Consider the following 20055-nt stretch of genomic DNA (forward strand, 5'->3'; position numbering starts at 1 on the left):
GCCAGCCGGACTAAATACCTATTTGAAATAAAATAAAAAAGCACCGACATGACCTCATTGAAGGTATGCTTTCGGCTAGTAGTATCCTTTAAGGCCTTTCAAGGTATACGAGAGGCCATATATATTACATCATGCCAACCGGTTTTAATATTGAGATAGCGGCATGTCGACATAAGAGGCACAGAAAGCTCCCCATTAGGGCCTTCCACCCCACAATCTTCGCAGTGGGGTGATATAGTACAAGAACAGTACTATCGAGTTATTGATTCAACCCCTCCATCCGTTCCCTGCATAATCATTGATTAGTGTCGGTCCAAGAAACGTGGTGCCAAAGAACGGATTCGCGCAGATAACTCAATTCAAGTACTAACAAGAACATCTAGCCTGAGCATGGGCTATTCCGGCATATGCACACGATAACCAACATTGCAACCCAACCACCCTACTCTGTACGTACTTGCAACTACCGACTGGGCATAATCTGGACCAGCCGGGGACTAGACTTACATAAAGCAAGTCCAAGTACCCCGCAAGACCCAAAATCATGGCTGCATTGAACTCGAGTCCCTTTTGTATCCGAAATCAACGGGCCCAAAGGAAAGTTATGCATAGCCATATGGCCATGCATCTCTGGATCGATCCACCATCATGATCAGTTGATCTCGAGGTACTTACCAACCTTTAAAATGGCAGACCGGACCCCACATTTTCGGCTTTTGACTGCCAGCTGACATCAGATTCTTTTATTTTTACTGTCGCTTTCCTTTCAACCCGTTCCGACTTGGGGGAAGTGGGCTGGATGACTTGGGACACTTTCGCGAATAAGCGCCATCTTTTCAGACAGAGCAGGTCTCAACTTAGCATCAACCTCAGGATAATTATCCGAGCCGGAATCGATCCCATCGATGTTGGCGAATTTTGTAATAGCGTAGCCAACCCCCCTTACGCTTTGAAAAGATATATTTCAGGGATCCGTCTCTTTTATACCTTCGGTCGTCAATTCTCGTGAAGTACGCCCCTATTCGATCGCTGTACCGGTCTGGTACCGCGTATACCGGTTGGGTCACTCACCAACTTCGCTTCGGCTCCGCATCCCACCGTTCCGGCCGAGAGACAAAACCCAACAGATTCCTCAACTTAGTTCATATAACTGACGCTGTGCTGTCAAGAATGGCGGTCTCCAATTCAGTCGTGGTTGATCCCACGGCCTCCATCAAAATAATGCCATATCTTCCACCCGAGATCATAGAAGCAATTCTTTTGGAAACAGCAGCCCTTACGGTGTTAACTTCCTGCCGACAAGTCTGCAAAACTTGGAAATGTCTCATCGAAACATCTACAAAGTTAAAATATTACTCCACAACAGGTCTGAAACTCAACAAATATGACCGCCAACCAGATATCCCTCCACAAGTCACCCCGATGGCGATGGATGTACTCTCTAAATTCTGGGGGAAAATTGCAAAACATGGGTTTGCTAAGAACAGTCCAAAGAGTCGGCCGCTGTGTTCGTTCGAAAGTACGGTATCGAGAATAAGCTCGAACTCGAAAGGACTAAAATGGATAATGAAACCCATATCCGCTATCCGCAACGCCATTAATACCTGTCATAGTTATATATACATGTTAGGCTCGGATTCCGAAAATCACACTACCGCCTCCAAGCCCGCGGCATGGAGACATTACCTCATGATGACATTTTTCATACTCACATTTCCCATAAACCTTATCTTCTCGTTCGCCAAATACCAAATAGCCAGTATAGCCCACAATTCTCCTTTTACAACTGTAAACCGCCATCGATCCAAGGTACGGAAGGAAGCCCAAAGGCTCTTGAAAATATTCGAATCGACGATGAATAAAGTCCCCTTTACCACTGCAAAGCTAGACGACGATAAGGATATTTATACGATAGATATCAGTACTTCAACGAATTGGTCTAATTCAACTGACTTTTTCGGTCCCGTACTCGATAGATCACGGGAACCTTCCATCCCGGCGATGTATTATAATACCATATCATTGCTTACCATACCCGTATTCTTCTACATACCGTCGTCGATACAACCTATACCAATGCATTTCCTGAGAGGTGGCTATAATAGCAATGGCGGGAAGTTGATTCAGCCGGCTGATGCAGTCGTATTAGTTGAGTTTGAGTATTTCAGGTATGGAGAAGAGAAAGGAGGGGAACGGTTTATATTTAGAGGGAAAGATCCGTTTGATGCGACCAGGGGGGAGGAAGGGGAGTATGTTGGGATGATACACTGGGGTCATTATCACCGGGTACAAGTTTGACCCTTCATGGAGATGAAAGCCGGTTGGCGGTTAGTTATCAATATGTTTATTGGGATCTTTTTTTTTCCCTACCCGGACAACGTCATGTTCATATTTTACTTTCTAGCGTCTGTCAGGAGTTTTGATGCATGGACTGAATCTAGTTTCTTGTTTATACACCACAATTTGAGATATATCCATATATTTGCGGGACAATATCGACGTTCGGGATGAACGATCGAATAGTAGATGTTTTAGCTCGTGTCATACTAGCTACCCTTACATGCATTTCTCAAATGCCATCAGATCACGAGAGCTCGAGAGTAGTAATAATAAATGCAGCTACGAATGAAGTCATTACTTAGCATTGTTCTTAATTACCAAACCACTGCCACCTCCTCGAAAACTATTATAGAATAGCGCAATTAAATTATTGAAAAGAATTAGCGAGAAGTCTCGCCTGCCTGGGGGCCCACGAGTTCCTTCGATTCAACAGCCTCGTGCGCACACGCCACCAGGTTCATAAAATGGGTTGATATTGTTGGACTTTTCTGACAAACGCAGCGCAGGTACCAATTTCGGGCTGGGCAAAACACGCCTGCAGAAAGAGGAAAGTGCCTGGAAACACAGGGCCAAACAGACTGACCTTGCGGCGGTCTCAGGAGCTCGGTTTGGGCCAAGTTGGATGTCCTGTGGGCGTCGGGGAGAAATCTAGAAAAAAAAAAGGATACCACAATCAGACATGGGCAGGTTTCAACAAAGGCGGTTTCAAAACTACCATCTTCGTTGAAGATGTACCATATGCATTTTGGGCGGTAACGTTAGTATGAAATAACAAATTCAATGACATCTCTACCAGCTACTAGCTACTTCGTACGTCGTATAAGTACTAAGTACAATACAGGCCGCGTAAACCCAGCTCTCGAAATATCGAATCTGCAACTAGCATCCCGTCTTCTTAAAAAAAATTCAAAATTAACGTTTTTTAAGGACCCACAACCCTGGGTCTGCCCTCGAACTAATTTCGATTCATTCCCGCCTACGGAGTACTAATTATAACAACCCTAATTGGCACCCACCGGTTGCTTAGAGAATTCAGCAAGAGGTTCTTTCCTTCATTTCGTCTTTTTCGGCCTACGTAATCATCTATCGCCAAGACACGGTGTGCGCAACCGGTTAGGACGGTAACATTCCCTGAACTACGGTTTGGGAGGTGGTATCGAAGAAAAAGGCTTATATCTCGGACGCTGGTCGTTGTGATATTGAAGCCTCTTTTCGTCTTTCGCTTTCGGATTTAATACCCTTGGAATTTTGAAAACATCGACAAAGAATTCTGGACGATAGCCATAATAACTTCTTTTGATAATATTAATTGGGGCCTTTTATACGACAATATCAATTTTCATCGAAACGAGTTCATAAATTTCCTGCAGTACAATTAATTTGAATACGCTCTTTTTTCTGTTTTACGATCTCGATATACATATACATACTATTACAATGGATAAGGTACGTTCTTCAAATCGAATCTTAGTCTTATAACCTTGTCACAATTGAAACTGTAGAATCGCAATTCTGACTTTAAGTCTATAGCTCGAAGTTCCAGAACCCACCCGCTCAATCAACCAACCAAGTTTCTACCAAATCCCTCTTGACCAGCATGTCGAAGTAATCGCCATCCAGAAACCCTTAGCCTCAACCGAATGGATATACCAAATGGGCGGATGTTGCGAAGATTCTGATAAATGTGGGCCTCATTCCCGTCATCGGATACTCTAAAATGTGAAGTTATTCTAATACTTTTTTGTTTTTTGTAATCAGGTTGTATTGGCTGCTGCTGTCCATGCGTTGCATACGGCGAAGTTCACCACAAAATGCGGAACAAGAGGGTTACAGATTATAACCGTTGTTGTAACGGTCCTTGCTGGGGATTCTGCGGTTTAATGATCTGTGGTGCACAGTGGATCATGGGGATGATGCAAAGAGGAGAAGCTAGGAGGAAGTATAACATGAAGGGATCTGGGTGTGGTGATTGTATGAGACACTTTTTCTGCGGGGTGAGTTTAAATGCTTTTCTTTTCATTCTTTTGCAATTGCAAATCGAATGATTGTATCATCCTGAGGAGTATGAATTTAACTAACTGAAATTAAAATTGGATAGTGCTGCGCGTTGATCCAGGAGAATAGAGAGGTCGAGACGAGGAAACAGCTACTGGTACCGGCGAATGTACTTGGATATCAGCCTAGTGTCGCGATGAGCTATGAACAACTTAATAATATTCCAGGACCAGGTCATGTCCGCGTGTAAATGATCCGAGTCTGTCTTTCTATTCTTTTTTTTTTTTGGGGTGGTAATCTTTTTGGACGATTGATCGATATCTGGAGGGTGTATGGTGTTATGTTACGCTGAATCTACATGACGGTATTATAATTGACAGCAGTTTGGATGGATTTATCTTGTATATATATAGCAACTTTTATGATTTTTAGAGTATTAATAGTATCATTATATTGACGATATGTGCAGGATTCCGAGAGTGAAATCCTATTTCTATGTGTGTGTGTGTGCAATGAGCTTTGCTAGTCGAAGTCGCCGAGTTTGGAGAATCTCTAAACCTAATTCCGATGCTGCCTGGCCTCTTCTTGTAGAAATGGTATACAGACGCAGTTTCAACCCTTCCTAGAACTACTCGGTTCTAGTGTGTATATGCTTAAATCCTTCGCCTGATCAGCCGAATAACTGAATTGATAAAAGTAGGCAACTTTTGTTTCCCACAGCTGCACAGTACTCCCCGAATCATTTCAACACCACGCTGGGGTTGAATTCAATCCCGTTGGATCTGGTGATTCACAAAATTTCCCGGGTCGTATAGTACCCTATCCAAACAAGTCAACTTGACATAGAACTGCGTCGCTCCAGGTGCGGGTCCTATTCGATATTCAAGATTATCAATAAAAATTCAATAGCCGGGAGAAGAGTTCTTAAAAGTTTTCATACCAAAGAAAGTGTACCAAACGTTTCCCCGAGAATCAAACCAACTCCTTTTAGCATTCAACGGTGTTTCCTGCCATTCTTCTCCCTTGGCCCAGAAGACTTCGACTAAAGGTTGGCTGACAGGACCGCAGTTCATTTGTTTTGACTAGTCATGATGTCGGAATGTTTATGTTAGTATGGCTCTAGTATGGGTTGTATATTATGCATGGGTAATTATGATCCTAACCCAGACTTCACCGGAGAATTGGTCGTTTTCGTATTTGTATGTTCCCATCCATAGCTCTTTGTGCTCGGAGGGCCAGTGAGGTGTTACTACACCTGCACTGACGGTTGTGAAGGGTAAGATGGCGGCGCAGAGTCCAGTAAGCGTGAAAATCTTCATGGTTAAAGATTTTTATTTTTTTTGCGAAGTATGGTTTGAGACAAAAAGAGTATCTTAGAGTATCGAAGTATACTATATTTAAATGATATCACGGTGTAATTTTCGGTCCTTGATTAGAAGATTGACTAGAAGGGCATTATAAGCGTATTATATATCAATAAGGTCTAGGGAAATGTCTTTTGTAAATCTGCAAGGCATGACTGCAGCCAATTAGCACGTGTAATGCGAGAATATCAAAAAGCTAGATTATAACATCGAATTTCAATTTCGCATTGCTACCGGCATTCCGGAGCGGTCAGACTCTTTTAGAAAAGAATCCTAGGTATCCTCGGAAAATACTTTTAAGACGTCGGTTACCCTACGAGGCTATCCTAAGTCCGAAGAAGGAAAGTAGACATGAACATTGAATCATAATGAATATAAGACTTTGAGAAATTAATTAATTAGTCGAGGAATATATTGACGCGGCCCGACATGCATAGTTAATAGTCCGAGTCCGAGCTTTCCGTTCCTGTCTAGACGGCCTTTGGAAGGAGCTTTCTAGGCGTTGGGTTTAAACAAGCATATGCCTAGCTACCTAGACTGGGCTCGAAATACCGAACTTGGATGTCGCATTGTGCATCCCAGCGCTGACTAGCAAACGTTCGGCTGCAATTGATCTCATACCTAGAGAAGCAAATTAGATCGATTATACAACGGTCATGGTTCTAGAGCTGACATTTACATACCGCAATGGCTTGATTCGTATCTAGTGCATTATTCTTCGAGCGCTGCGCGCTATACGCCCGATTTAACAACTTAAGTCGTGATGAGGTCGGATAACATATGCGCATTTATATTACATCACAGGCCTGAGGGGAAAGAACACCTAAAATCCCTATACACTACTAGCTACTGCCATTCTTGGACCCGGATCGTTCCCCTACCCTTATTTGCTGGTAGGCTTGCGCTTGATCAAAGTTAGAGCTCTAGAAAGATGTGATTGCCCAACAAAAACAACACTGGAAGGTTAACACTGCTGGTTATAAAGCTTTAGTCGTACTCGAGAACAAGCGCAATATTCCCAGTAACAAGTTCCCGATCAGTTCATACGACATCGTCAATAAAAAACTAGAGATAAGCAGATTAGTATCTACGTAGTACAGGCGGCACTTAATGTAGCTCGCCTCTACCTAATCTCATCCCAATTCTTCATATCTGCCTCTAATAATCTAAATACTCTCAATCCTTTTCTTTCGTTCTTGTCCTTTCGGTTTTGTTTGCTTTTATGACTTATGCTTTAAGCTTTCTAATTCATCCATTTGGCGTCATGCTTATTATAATATTAGTAACGGTAGCACTGGTACTCAACTATTCACTTGCAAATATTCTTTTAACTTTCGGTAGTTCTTCACCTTAGTGTAATGACTGAGCATCCACAGATCACAATACAGTTTTATAAACATGACTGAATCGCTTTTCAAATTCTTCTTCACAACTTTGCTCCGACAATATACCCATTCCTCCCAGTGACCACTCCATATGCATTCCCCTTCTTCCCAAACATAGTTTTCAAGTCCTCTGCAAGCCACTCCGGTCTTTCGTGGGCGGCAAAGTGTCCTCCACTAGGATGCACCTTCTCGAATACAACCCTTCCTGCCGTCCTACCCCATGCAAGAGGCCAGACGACAATATCAAGTGGGAAAACACTAATCCCGATTGGAACAGCGGAATCGATCGGACTAAATACGATAGCCCTTTGATCGGCAGGCTGGTGCTGATCCATGTAGTAAATACGCCCAGAAGCAGCTGGACCAGCATTAGAGTAGGCGTACATTGAAACCCAAGTTAAAACTACCCCGGGCATATGAGTAAGTCGAATTTAACGAGGGAAAAATAAATAAATAAGAGATCCAGGAAACAATACTCACTTTCATCATCCGTCCATTTATACCTATCGGATTGATATATGTTAGCTTCTATTAAGAAAGTTTAGGTGTAATAAGCTAAATGAATTGTCATACCCGTCACTCCAATCATGCATTTTTTCATAGATCCAAGCTAACAGTCCTACGGGGCTATCTTGAAGTGCATAGCCGATGGTTTGCGGCTTCGAGCGTTGGAGGTCATTGTAGCCAAATCCTTCATCGTAGAACCACTTTCTGCGTGTTAAACGTTCCTTGTCAAGCTCGCTATGAGGTTGAAGATTGTATTGGAGCCATAGGAACGGGTTTTTGGTGACCTTTGGAGCGGAGACCCACCACATGAAGTTGAAGTGGCTCGACCTGCAGTGAGTCGGTCCGTACTTGACAGCTATGAATTTGGAGATTATGGCCCCTTGGGGAGGTTAGTTATCAGGTACGTAGGATGATGTGCAAAAAACCATTCCGTGTATTGTTACCCCAGTCGCCACCTTGAGTGACTGCGCATCAGAAAATATCTTGTTAGTTTTAAATATTTTGCATACTACGATTTCTATGTAATCATCTCCTGGCCATGTCATCATACCGTATTCATTATACCCAAGCTTCAACATCAACTTATGATATAGGTCTGCATGCTTCAAAAACCAGGTATCTTAGTTTATCTTGATCGCAATTCGACAGCCCCGCTGGCTAAGTAAAATACCTTTGATGGATCGAAACCAATTCTCTTAACGGCGTCAGAGAACCCGAAATCTGTATTCAATCATCAGAGACTTCTGGGCTCGTTGGAAACCGGGGGGCTCCCGCCAGGCACAAACCAGCGAGAGAAGGCGCAACAACGCTAAAACGACGTTAGTATATTTCCTTGACCTCAAACTTAGATTGGATTCCTTACTCAAAATATGGACCGTCCGCGCCCGATGTAAGGAGCGGGATCAGCTTTAAACTCTCTAAAAAGCTTCCTGGCCATCCGTGGATGAAGAGCAACGGTATAGCCTTGACCCCTGGTACATCACACTTGACATGGACAAAATGCGTCGCCAACGGTTCAAATCCGTCTACTTCGATCGGTGTGGTAAACTGAGGAACTTCGTTAAGACGAGACTCGACTTCTCGCCAGTTGAATCCTTCCTTCCAGTATTTTGTCAGACGTTTGATCTCTGAGAGAGGGGTCCCCAAATCCCAGTCTGAGTTTTCCAATTCTATCCGCGTGTAAGAGTTAGAATCAGAATGACGGAACGCTCCCTAATCGATTGATTAGGATTTGAATCCTCAAGTAATAGTCACCATCAGGAAAATTAGCAAGGTCAAGTTTCTGTTTAATCAAGTCAATCCTTTCCTGGGGAACAGAGATTTTATAGGGCCTGGTGTCGTCCATTGTGAACTTGTTGATTGGATTTGTGTTGGATGTGTGATTTCAGGCGGGGACAATGCAATGCAATGTATTAAGTCAAAACGTAATCGATCGAATCGTCGGTGGATTTTATCGGAGAAACCTCGAAACTTTAAGATCGCAATCTATTAATATATTTCTACTTATTACTTGAACTTCTGGTAAGAGCCCTCAACCTGTGTTTCTGTTGTGAAATCTAGAAAAGCTTGGGATACAGTATTAATATTGATTCTCATTGGCAAGCTTCCATTTCGATGGAGGCGGCCATGTCAATTTATTAGTAATTAGTCCGCGATGTCACGTCATGATGCTCAAATTGATCAATCACACCGTGGAACGTCAACATCACTATGGTTCATTCTTCTTCCCCGCCTTCCAGGCCCGGGATAAATCGATCTTCAACGTATCCCAGCCGATGGGATCCGATTCTTGCATCAAGGCTAGCTCTCTAAACGGTTTTTGTTATACGCCAAGTAGCCAAGCTCTACAATGACAAAGAGAATCTCACGAGTAATACAGTTCCCGGAGCCATATCGTTTTAAGATATCCGGACCTGCATGTTATTGACATTCCGTCCGGCTAACGTTAAATAGATCACAGACAGTTTCGTTCCGCCCGCCGTTCGGGTCGCAGCCATTGCATCGGTTAGGGTTGAAGGTCTTGATCAGGCTATCCTTGCCAAATCCTCTTACAAATCTGAGGCACACCTCCGACTTAAACAAACTTGGTCGAGCAGGGTATATTCGCTAAGGCGCCCAATTCATACCCCTGACCAACAACATCACGATGTTTACCGCCCAGTTGTTCTCCACCAGGATTCATTAAGGATATTTGAAGGAGAAAGAGGGGGCTTCAAAGGCACAGAATCTCACGGGCGAAACATTTCCCACACGTGTTTCAACTGCTTCATAGGCCAGAGAAACAGTCCGGGGACTCTCAGAGTGGAGGCAAGATGTTGCGCGCAGACAATTCAGCTGAAGAACGGGTCGGGTCCGTTCGCCCTTATCGAGCCCCGAGTCAGTATGGTATAAAGTCGAAATACTCCGCTCCTCGTAGGCTTTGGACCATCTCCTCCCACTAAGTTCATCCAAACTGATTTTCTACGTCGCGTCGTCATCTAGACCGCTTCGTTATTGCTACTATCGCCAACGGGCCCCGAAACCCTCTTTTAACGATCTTTTAGTCGGAAGGAATCCGTTGATCGGTTCCATTTACTCTCTTTAAGCTAGACTACCCAACTATAGCTTAATCGATATTACTTTATTACTTGATCGATAAACCTTTTCGGAATTCATAAACGGGTGCCCCTCTTTTAAATCATAGCGTACATCTTTTCTTGGAAGCTCTTTCCATATCTGCATGCAAGCCACCCTTGCAGCGCCGGCGACATCGAAAGCTTATAGGTGAAAGCTACGGTTTTGTCCCATAGCATAGCGTCGATACGGATTTACTCCAAGAAATCTCCAGACACGGAAAGATAACCGAACCGACAGTAGCTACAGCCGGGAGGTTGGGCGTCTCGAGTGCGTATATCTACGGACCCTGATTCATACCTGTACTACACCAAGGACGTGTATAACATAAATATCTCTCTGCCTCCAGTGGCCGGCCGAAGTACCATCTCGATCGTCCTCCATAGCGACAACCTGATGGCAGCTCCGACGACTGTAGACACATCGTATTTCGACAAGTCTCATTCTTCTGGTACATTCGCTGAATCCCCTGGCTCCGCCGTCCTTGTTACTCCTTCCGCAGCTACTATCTTCTCTGCGGATTCATCTCCAGCCACATCTGTTGCCGGGGCTAGCTTGCAGAATATCCCAGAAATACCAATTCCACCAATTCCTACATCGCCCCCTCGAAACACCGGTGTCGTTGGAAGATCTAGAAGAGTTTCGCTCGCAAGACAAAGAATGAAGACTCTATCGAACCCAGTCGATTCGGCTATCATTGATACGATGCTCCAGTCAGTTAGACTGGACGTCCTCTCAGGGTATGCTTCGGAAAAGCCCCTAGAGGTTAAGCAGCTCACCGCTGCTGTAAACCTGCTAGAGGGTAATAAGAAGGGATATCAGTTGCTCCGAGAACCCATTCTCAACAGAGGTATGTTTTGAACGATAAGGGAGCTGCTCTGGCCCTAGCTAAAAAAATATTTTATAGGCACATCGACAAGTCCGAAGGATCGCCAAGAATTGAACTTGACCGGGCTTCTGCCGCATGTCATGGAGACTCAGGATATTCAATGTATGCGTGCCATGAAAATGATTCGTAGCCGACAAACCGGAATCGATAAGTACTTGTACCTCTCCAGCATCAAATCTACAAACCTCGATCTATTTTATAGACTTTTGATGGACAATGCAAAGGTATGGGAGAAAATTCACTATCCAATTCGAGTTATTAACTAACACATGCCAGGAACTTATGCCTATCGTCTATACTCCGACAATTGGTGACGTTTGCCTGCAATATAGCACCATCTTTACAAAGCCGGAGGCTCTGTACATCTCGATTAAGCAGCGCGCTAGCTTGGTTACCATCCTAAAGAATTGGCCGTATCCACACCCTGAAATTTGCGTCGTCACTGACGGATCCAGAATCTTGGGTCTTGGTGATCTCGGAATCAACGGTGTTGGTATTCCGATCGGGAAGCTCGCCCTTTATGTTGCTGCAGCCGGAATTGAGCCCGAAAAGACCCTCCCTATCGTTCTCGACCTCGGAACTGAAAACGAGGAGAATCTTCGTGATCCTCTCTACTTGGGTCTTCGTCAGAGACGTGTTCCTAAGCCAGAGGCCCTCGAATTTATGGACGAGTTCATGGCTGCTGCCGCCTCGGTTTTCCCAGATATGATTATCCAGTTTGAGGACTTTGAGACCGACAAAGCTTTCCATTACCTTGATCGTTATCGAGATGAGTACAAGTCCTTCAACGATGACGTTCAAGGAACTGGTGCCGTCATTCTCTCTGGATACATGAATGCAGTCCGACTTTCGAATGTTCCTCTTCAAGACCAACGGCTCGTATTTATGGGCGCTGGTTCTGCTGGTGTTGGTGTTGCCAAACAAGTCATGGAGTACTATACTCGCCAAGGGCTTTCTGAGATGGAAGCCAAGTCCAAGTTCTACTTGGTCGATACTAAGGGTTTGGTCACAATGGATCGTGGCGACCGACTTGCTGAACACAAGAAGGTCTTCGCCCGAACAGATAATGCAGGTCACCAATTTAAAACTCTTGAAGATGTTATTGAATACGTTCGCCCAACCGCCCTCCTCGGTTTGGCCGCTACATTCGGTATCTTCACTGAGAGCGTTGTTCGAGCACTGAAGGTGTCCGTTGATGCTGGTGGCATGAATCGTCGACCTATTCTCTTCCCACTTAGCAACCCCTTAACAAAGGCTGAGTGTACATTCCAGCAGGCCGTTGACTGGACTGAAGGCACTGTTATATTTGCTTCCGGTTCCCCATTCCCATCCTATACCCCAACCAATGGTGGTGGCGTTACCTACCAACCAGGTCAGGGTAACAATGTCTACATCTTCCCTGGTCTCGGTAAAGGTGCTATCCTTGCTAAAGCCACTAAAATCACCGACGAGATGGTTTATTCATCTGCCGTGGCATTGGCCAACTGTTTGAATGCAGAAGAAATTGCCGCCGGTTTGATCTACCCTAGAATTGAACGTGTCCGAGACGCTAGTGTTGCCGTAGCCAGAGAAGTCATGAAGGCCTCACGACGTGAAGGAGTCAGCAAGTTAGATGAAAACTTGTGGCGCGAATGGAGCGAGGTGCGTATCAACCTTTAGATATAACCATTTTGTTTGATAAAATAGCATTGCTAACATTTATATCGCTAAACTTAGTGGGGCGACGTCGTCATGGACCAGTGGATCCAATCCAACAGCTACGATCCAGATCTCAGCAAGCCAATACAAATGCGTAGTGGTGGTGGTGGAGCCTCTAAAGGACTATGGGGCGCTAAATAAACTCTAGGTCTTTTAAGTTTTGTGCGCGTTGAAACTAGCATAGTCGGCTTGGGCTCGGACACAATGCAGCAGTAGCAATGACCTTACGAAATATACATGAACTGGGGATTCTAGCTCGGAGTCAGTCTGGGAACTGGCGCTTATGGTTTTCCTCTTGATTTCTCTTTGATAATCTCTTCTGTTAATATCTAGCTTCATTGGCCGTTAATTTACTTTACGGTGGGCGGAATACCTATATTCTTTGGAGTTGGCCTATGATATTATTACCTGAATACATCTATAGATCAATGCTACATTCAAGACTCCCAATATCTCTCTCATGCTATACTTTGTGGCCTATTATCATTAATCATCTTGCACCTTTGTATGTCCACGGCCACGACGGTTGGTCTATTCGGAACGGGATATCTTATTTGTGAAACATTAATATAATTTCGATTCAATGGAAGACTTCTAGTGTCACAAGAACAACCGACCACGTGTCGGGGAACGTTTGAGGTCTGCATATGCCGCATGCATGCAGAAGTAAACAACGAATGGGAAACTGGTTTGAAATTTGCCAGCCCCCGCATGAACTCTGTTTTGTCCGATTCACGATATTCAACAAAACCCCTCAGTGTATCTTTACCACAAAAGATGCAAGCCAAGACGAGATAGACAAGCGCTGGATTCTCCTCGTGGCTGGATTACGAGCTTCCGACCAATAGAACCTACGAAGAAGCGTGATTTTTCCTCCCTTCCATGCAGGTTCTAAATCACATTCGAATGTTCTATGCGGCCATGTGGTACAGAATCCCAACGGTGGGGTGCTTGGTTCTTGGATTGGTTAGGCTTCTGAGACATGGCTCGGACCACAACCAGGAAACATCGTGGACTTTAATATCTTTTGTTTCGATAGTTCCAGCACTGAGACAGATACTGAATGAAAGAAGATAGGAGATCAGCGATTTTCAAGATATGCGTCAAATATTTGAATTGTTCAAGGGAAAAATTATCAAGGTATGTAAATTTCTTCACCTCGAATGGGAGTAATTTGCAATATTTGGATTAGTGATAGGTTGGTTACTTCGGGTGGCCACCAAAAGTCTTGGGCAAACAGCCCAAGAGCTGGAGTTAACTTCAGCCAGCCTAATTGGTGGAACAAGTCTTCGAGTGCATATATCTTTACTTAATAAGCACATGTATACACTAACAGGTATATTCACGGAGAGACGAAAACCAAGGGCGGGTCGACAATCGAAGCAGGGGATTCCCTGATTTGGAGAAAGGGATATAGTCGAAGGTCGTCAGCTTTGGCCGTGGATTTGGATATTGGTCCGATAGTTCGGTCCCGGTTACCAATGGTAAGTGTCGCAAATGCATTAAGGACCAGCTCTGCAAAATCCAAAGCTTGACTACTGTAGATCTAGAAGCATCAGCCTCGGCCTCGGGCGCACCGCTATCCTATCAATCGCTAATGGTGGGAATGTTCCAAATTCTTAGACATTCAAGAAGCGAGGATAGACATTGAAGCAGAACAGATACGGTTTGCGTATCCGAGTTGTACCCTCGTTATCGAAATTAGATGAGCCTCGTGGGCATACCTGATATAAAAGAGATAGTGCCATATGGATACAAATATAGTTCCTTCCATGATTTCAGCTGTCGTGTGCGCCGCATTGTTAACTTTAGGCTAGTTATTGGTAGAACCTGGGGTTCTCCATCCTAGCTTGTTCATGCGAAAGACGATAAGCTCAGTGTTAGACGATTTGAAGTTAGCTCGATGCTGCGGCAAGAGCTTGTGAGGAGAGAGAGTAAATCGATATCATCATCATAAGTGAGATGCAAGAGCCAATGGTAAAAGTGCCCGACCCATGCATGCCTGGCCGACAAGGTTTAGTGAGCATGGTTGCCTTCGGTTGGTGAAATAGCGCTATCACGGATATGGTAACCCGGATTTCTGAGCTTCCCAGTTGCGACTTGTCCGCCATTGCATTGGCGGAGAATGATTCTAGTCAAGAGGGTTTCGGCAGCGATTCCTCGAAAGGTCGTCGGAGCATGGTACGGTAACTCGGAAATTCTTAGTTCAAGGGCTGCGAGAAACCACTGATGAAGCTCAAGAGCTGAATTGTAGATTTTGATTTTAGATGGTCTCATAGGTCATGCTATGCCCGGCCTGGCTTGTACAGCTGCCCTGTGTTGCTCCCATAAGCACTGCTGGAGCTGCGCAGCCTCTCTACGAACTACTCTAACAGGATGTAGTCTAGAGAAAGAAAGAAAAACACTTTCAGTCGAAATCTCGAAGGCAAAATTCACATTTCCGACACTGAGATGGCCCCCAGCCGGATATTCGGCCTCGTGTCTGTGTCTCTTTTGGGACTTCGACGTTCAAGTCGCTGCAGGCAACAGCGCTGTGACAGCCAATCTTCTGCAAATTATGTTTCGACGCTTGTTTCGATTCGATCGATTCTTATCAGATTATACTATTGAGTGTGGGCCTAGCAAGGACTCCACCTTGTGAGATAGGTAATTGTACTACCCGTCACCAAATATCGATGGATACACACACATACGGAGTACATGTAAGTACTTACATTAAATGTATATCATAGGAGATAGGTATGCTGATTTTGGCTTGCAGTAGGGGCCTGTGGCGGAACAGAACCACGCTATGTTTGAACGACCAGCGTACGTACTATGTATGCCATCATGGCCCCACACTTGCATAATTCGACAGGCATGGGCTGTCTTCGCCGATTTCCTCAGGCTCCAGGAATATACCGCCACAAGCTCGTTTACAAGTAGAAATCCTCTCCCACACCATCAGGAAGAACTGGAAATCATATTGGGAATCTCGTTCATGTCTTTTTCAGGGACCTCCACGCGGGAAACAGGGAATAGCAATCTGAATTGCCCCTGCACTTTTTCCATGGATCCAGCTTTGGGCAGCTGCACATGCTGAGATGGTACCTCGCGAGGCCGAAATTGGGGGAAGAATTACGGTTAACTGCCATGCGTACAGGAAGGACCCGGCCTGCAGATGTGAAAGCCGAAACCTACGGGATGCTTTAAAGATCCGCCTGTGGAACCTAAAGTTAGATATTCCCGGAGCGGAGTGAATATATTTTCATTGTTTTCCAGAGACTATCGCAAGTTCTCCTTCCAAAGTTGTGGGCCGCGGTATCGAAATACGAGTTTCCCAATCCTATCGACTGCCTAAAAGCGAATAGACAAAAAAAGGATCAACGACATAATGGCGACAACTACCAGCTTCGAAAGGCGTCAAGAATAAGCGTTTCCTTGGCTCTTTTTTTCGATTGGAACGTGCTCCGGAAATTCCCAGGCTCCTTTTCAACGAGATAATCTTTCGATCTTGATTAGAAAACTCCCAGTTATTTGGATTTATCTTTCGCATTCTTTTTTATCTTCAGGATCTTGGGATTCGACTGGGGATTTTATAATTGGATCGATTCCCGGGCAACACAGTTTATACAACATGGCGTCTGCGACAGAGTTTCTGATGTCGAGGACGGCGGATATTGCGATGGACACGCCGACATCATGGCTAACTCCTGTCAGGATAAAGATGATGGTATGTTGAGAATCTTTTAAGCCCTATTCGCTGTCCTTACCCGTTTCCGTACGCTTTTTCTTACACATTTTGAATTTATAGAATGACATGTCTGCCATCCTTGCCGGCATATCGCTGTTCCTCTGCCTATCGTTACTCGGATTTATACTTGTGCTATATCTTAATCACGAATCTAAAAAGTGTTTGGATCGTGTTTCGTTCAGATTGATATGCTACTCATTGATCTCAAAGTAAGTTGATATCTCGCGAGTATAATATCAAGTTTCTTCCAGTTGCTAATAGGACACTCTATCCATCCAGCTGCTTCTACTGCATCGGATATATAATATGTGTTGAAGTGAAACCCGGATTCTTCTGCGTCGCTGGTGTTTGGTAAGACTCATTAAAATGGCCTGCTCGTCGAGCCTTTCGATATAAAGTGTACGGCGTCATTCTAACGTTTTTTGGTGGTTAATTAGGATGATCCAGTTTTGGCTCGGTATAACCAACTGGCTAATTACCTGCGTCGCATTAAATCTTGAACTAGTACTTGTCCATTTGTGCAATGGTATCTTTATGGAAAAGTACTATGTCATCGGTACGATCGTTATAAATCTTGGAACAACGTTACCGCCACTCATCAAAGGAAAGTTTGGGTGGGACGATGTTATTGGCGTCTGTTGGTTGACCTCGGACAATAATGAAGACCGATGTGAGTAACTGAATGCGCATATGCAACCTTTTGTCTAAAAAAGAGAATCTCGATTAATTTTCAATTGACTGTTTAGTGAAATGGCAAATTTCGACTCAACTTCTTTGGATATTGTTAGCTGTGCTTATCACTTGCACATGCTGTTGTACAACCGTCTTTCACCTCTACAGGCACAAGGTAGGTTGACAAAGAGTGTTATTTGGTTCTTTGATTTAGTCGAGAGTATATGCTAAAACTTGAAAATAGTTTACCGCCCTTAACGTGCTTACTCAAAATAAACCCTCTCCTAACGCGAACGTAACGACTTCGACGATCCGCTCCTCATCCCCAGACAACCGTGAAAGCACAAACTTAAGTGCGACACGCAACGCTCAGAAATCCCTTCTCTCGAACCAGGAGTTCCGCAGCATTATTCTCCGGATCTCACTATATCCTGCCGTTATGATTATTCTAAACCTCGTCATTACCATTGCTGATATCCGCATCAGTATCCTCTCGGGTATCTATTCACAAGGCGACTATGCGTTGTATGCTGTTTACTACGCTCTATATGGTGCTCGTGGAATCTTTTACGCATTGATTGCCGTAATGGATCCATCTTTGCAACGGGCGTACCATGTTTGGAGGGGAGAAAGGATGAATAGTACCGTAAACGGCACTGCCATAGGCAATGGAACCATTCAAGACCCTAATGACCCGGAAATTGGGGACCTAGCTGGATTCCGACACAACGTTCAAGACAATCTCGACTTTGGCAAGGGTATCAACGTCCAAACAGAAATAGTAAGAGAAGTTATCGAAACAAAAGGGGGTGGAATCGAGTATTCTGGCAACTCCGATATTCCTATGGCCGTTCTATCAAATGGAAATGTTACGACCACGACCACGACTATTGAAGCCAACAATAAATTTGACGAGGATGGTCGTCAAACATTTTTCTTGGATAGTAGAGTGTCTCTCGATGAGACTGATGAACCACAACCATCTCTACCAAACTATTCCGGCCCACTCCGACGTGATGATGGAAAACGAGCGACAACGGTCACCCATTGGACAGATCTACGCTCAGACTACGAATTAAGCATGAACGAGGCAGCTGATGACTCGGGGTCCGAGGCCAACCTTGCCCTCGGAGGAGTTGCAGTAGGCAAAAATAACAGCGGTGAAAGTGTGAACTACCTAAAGGAGGATGTGGAGGAAATCCGGCTACGACAAAGAGTAAGAGCCCAACAGAGGCGCTTACTAGAAAGAGAGATGAAGAGGCGGATATAGTCACTCTCTGGATAGTTTTTTCTTTTACTATTGCTTTTGTTTTCCAGCTTTAGGGATCTTTTGTGCGAACGCACCTCTATGATCCGTTCGGGTTTAGCATTGTTTAGGGGACATGGGCATTTCGGATATTCTGGAGTTTTATTGCGGCATTATACTATAGCATTTTATGATTCTGTTGTAAATATGTAATGATATTGATGGATACCCATTAGCAACATTTTGAATAGATTTTCACTATATCTCTGAGGGAGACTTGAGACAGCTTATATCGATCCTGGCTATAGTATATGTATATCCTGAGAATGGGTGATTTTACATCCAGTGCAACCAAAGCGTTATCAACTTCGAGATGGTTAGCAGAGTTGTTAAATGTCTAAGGAAAGCTCCACACCACCTGCTATACTCTTTTCCTCGACCCTAGATGTAATTTTTTAATGTTAGGAACTTCTTATAGATTCTGAAATATTTGGTAGCATTAGAGAAGGGCCTTTAACATACCAAAAGCGTTCAAAATCTCTGAGTATGTTTGTCCTCTTTTCTGCCATCTCTGTACCTGTTTTAGTTTTCATCATGGTTTTCAATATTAACAATTTCTCCTCGAAATGTTTCAGCACGTTCTCCATTCCTGCTCCTCCGCTTCCCTTCGCCCCAGCGAAGGTGAAGGTTCTACCGATCCCAACGGCACCGATAGCATCAAGTCGATCTGCATCCTGGACCACTGCCTATTTGTTCCGAGATTTATGGTAGTTAGATATAAAATTATTCGAGGCTAATTTCTTTACTTCTGTATCTTTTACTAACCAGCTCAGGGTAAGATTCAATCAAATCCAGTACCCTTTGAGGGTTTTTGATTTCTTTTGAATAGCTAACGCCGTTGACGATCGTTTGTACCCTCTCCCCTAAAGCTTCACTTGCACCCGCCTCCACTAGAAATGTCTTCACTGGGGACTCATCAACCTTTTCCCCTTCCTGAATATATTTCCTATCACCAACGTCATGCAGCAACGCTGCAAGCGTGATAATTGTGCTATCGTATAATGGGGCCACCTTTGTCGCTGGTGGCGGCACTAAGGCAACCGATTGTAGATATTTTTGCTCCGTTTGAGCGATATGATGTGCTAAATTGAGAACTCGGAGGACATGAGAAAAATCATGAGAAGAGTCGTATCGGGCCATGTAGTCCTTTACGAACGCGTGTGTCTTCGGTATTAATGTGGGAAGCAAGGCCTGGTCGGATTGGGACAACTCCCCTGCTGCGGTAGAGCTTTCGGTACTCTTTGTTGACATCTTGAAATTTGGTATACGATATCAAAACGTTAAACGTGACTGTAGGAGTAGATGGCGAAGCTTGGACTGAATTGAATTCTTAACTTCAGTTGACACCAACGCGACGTCTAGTTGCAATCGAAGGGTCATACAAGCCCGTGAAGCTCTGAAGATTCCAGCCCAGGGGTGTTGTGTTGCTTTCCAAATTAGGAATTTTAAACGAGAAAGTCAGAAAAGACACACGACAACACAAGCTTAAGGGACTGAATCGCTGGAAGTTACCCTTCGCATGAATTCGTGAAGAAAGTAGCTCAAGGAAGAAT

General features: G+C 44.3%; 7 protein-coding genes across 7 annotated transcripts; 4 read left to right on the plus strand and 3 right to left on the minus strand.

Moving 5' to 3' along the window:
• Positions 1 to 1170: 1170 nt before the first annotated feature.
• On the plus strand, positions 1171 to 2298 carry AOL_s00054g130 (uncharacterized protein; the record flags this gene model as incomplete). The annotated part of the gene is made up of 1 exon (XM_011121446.1): positions 1171 to 2298. One exon carries the CDS (start codon positions 1171 to 1173, stop codon positions 2296 to 2298), a length of 1128 nt encoding a protein of 375 aa, XP_011119748.1.
• A 1479-nt stretch (positions 2299 to 3777) lies between these two features.
• AOL_s00054g131 (uncharacterized protein) lies at positions 3778 to 4585 on the plus strand (the record flags this gene model as incomplete). The annotated part of the gene is made up of 4 exons (XM_011121447.1): positions 3778 to 3786; positions 3871 to 4024; positions 4099 to 4334; positions 4439 to 4585. The coding sequence occupies 4 exons, from the start codon at positions 3778 to 3780 to the stop codon at positions 4583 to 4585; spliced, it is 546 nt and encodes a 181-aa protein (XP_011119749.1).
• Positions 4586 to 5102: 517 nt separating this feature from the next.
• On the minus strand, positions 5103 to 5654 carry AOL_s00054g132 (uncharacterized protein; the record flags this gene model as incomplete). Its single annotated transcript, XM_011121448.1, has 3 exons — positions 5103 to 5206; positions 5276 to 5417; positions 5499 to 5654. The coding sequence occupies 3 exons, from the start codon at positions 5652 to 5654 to the stop codon at positions 5103 to 5105; spliced, it is 402 nt and encodes a 133-aa protein (XP_011119750.1).
• Positions 5655 to 7125: 1471 nt separating this feature from the next.
• Positions 7126 to 8936, minus strand: AOL_s00054g133 (uncharacterized protein; the record flags this gene model as incomplete). Its single annotated transcript, XM_011121449.1, has 9 exons — positions 7126 to 7487; positions 7565 to 7587; positions 7658 to 7970; positions 8035 to 8055; positions 8142 to 8193; positions 8262 to 8311; positions 8377 to 8399; positions 8454 to 8760; positions 8846 to 8936. The coding sequence occupies 9 exons, from the start codon at positions 8934 to 8936 to the stop codon at positions 7126 to 7128; spliced, it is 1242 nt and encodes a 413-aa protein (XP_011119751.1).
• Positions 8937 to 10600: 1664 nt separating this feature from the next.
• On the plus strand, positions 10601 to 12932 carry AOL_s00054g134 (uncharacterized protein; the record flags this gene model as incomplete). Its single annotated transcript, XM_011121450.1, has 4 exons — positions 10601 to 11054; positions 11112 to 11317; positions 11370 to 12734; positions 12810 to 12932. The coding sequence occupies 4 exons, from the start codon at positions 10601 to 10603 to the stop codon at positions 12930 to 12932; spliced, it is 2148 nt and encodes a 715-aa protein (XP_011119752.1).
• Positions 12933 to 16407: 3475 nt separating this feature from the next.
• Positions 16408 to 18466, plus strand: AOL_s00054g135 (uncharacterized protein; the record flags this gene model as incomplete). The annotated part of the gene is made up of 6 exons (XM_011121451.1): positions 16408 to 16503; positions 16585 to 16733; positions 16804 to 16875; positions 16962 to 17194; positions 17271 to 17371; positions 17441 to 18466. The coding sequence occupies 6 exons, from the start codon at positions 16408 to 16410 to the stop codon at positions 18464 to 18466; spliced, it is 1677 nt and encodes a 558-aa protein (XP_011119753.1).
• A 365-nt stretch (positions 18467 to 18831) lies between these two features.
• On the minus strand, positions 18832 to 19753 carry AOL_s00054g136 (uncharacterized protein; the record flags this gene model as incomplete). Its single annotated transcript, XM_011121452.1, has 3 exons — positions 18832 to 18883; positions 18965 to 19188; positions 19268 to 19753. 3 exons carry the CDS (start codon positions 19751 to 19753, stop codon positions 18832 to 18834), a joined length of 762 nt encoding a protein of 253 aa, XP_011119754.1.
• Between the last annotated feature and the right edge of the window lie 302 nt (positions 19754 to 20055).

Source organism: Orbilia oligospora (genome assembly GCF_000225545.1).
Source record: "Orbilia oligospora ATCC 24927 unplaced genomic scaffold scaffold00054, whole genome shotgun sequence".
In the NCBI taxonomy this organism is placed as follows: Eukaryota; Fungi; Ascomycota; class Orbiliomycetes; order Orbiliales; family Orbiliaceae; genus Orbilia; species Orbilia oligospora.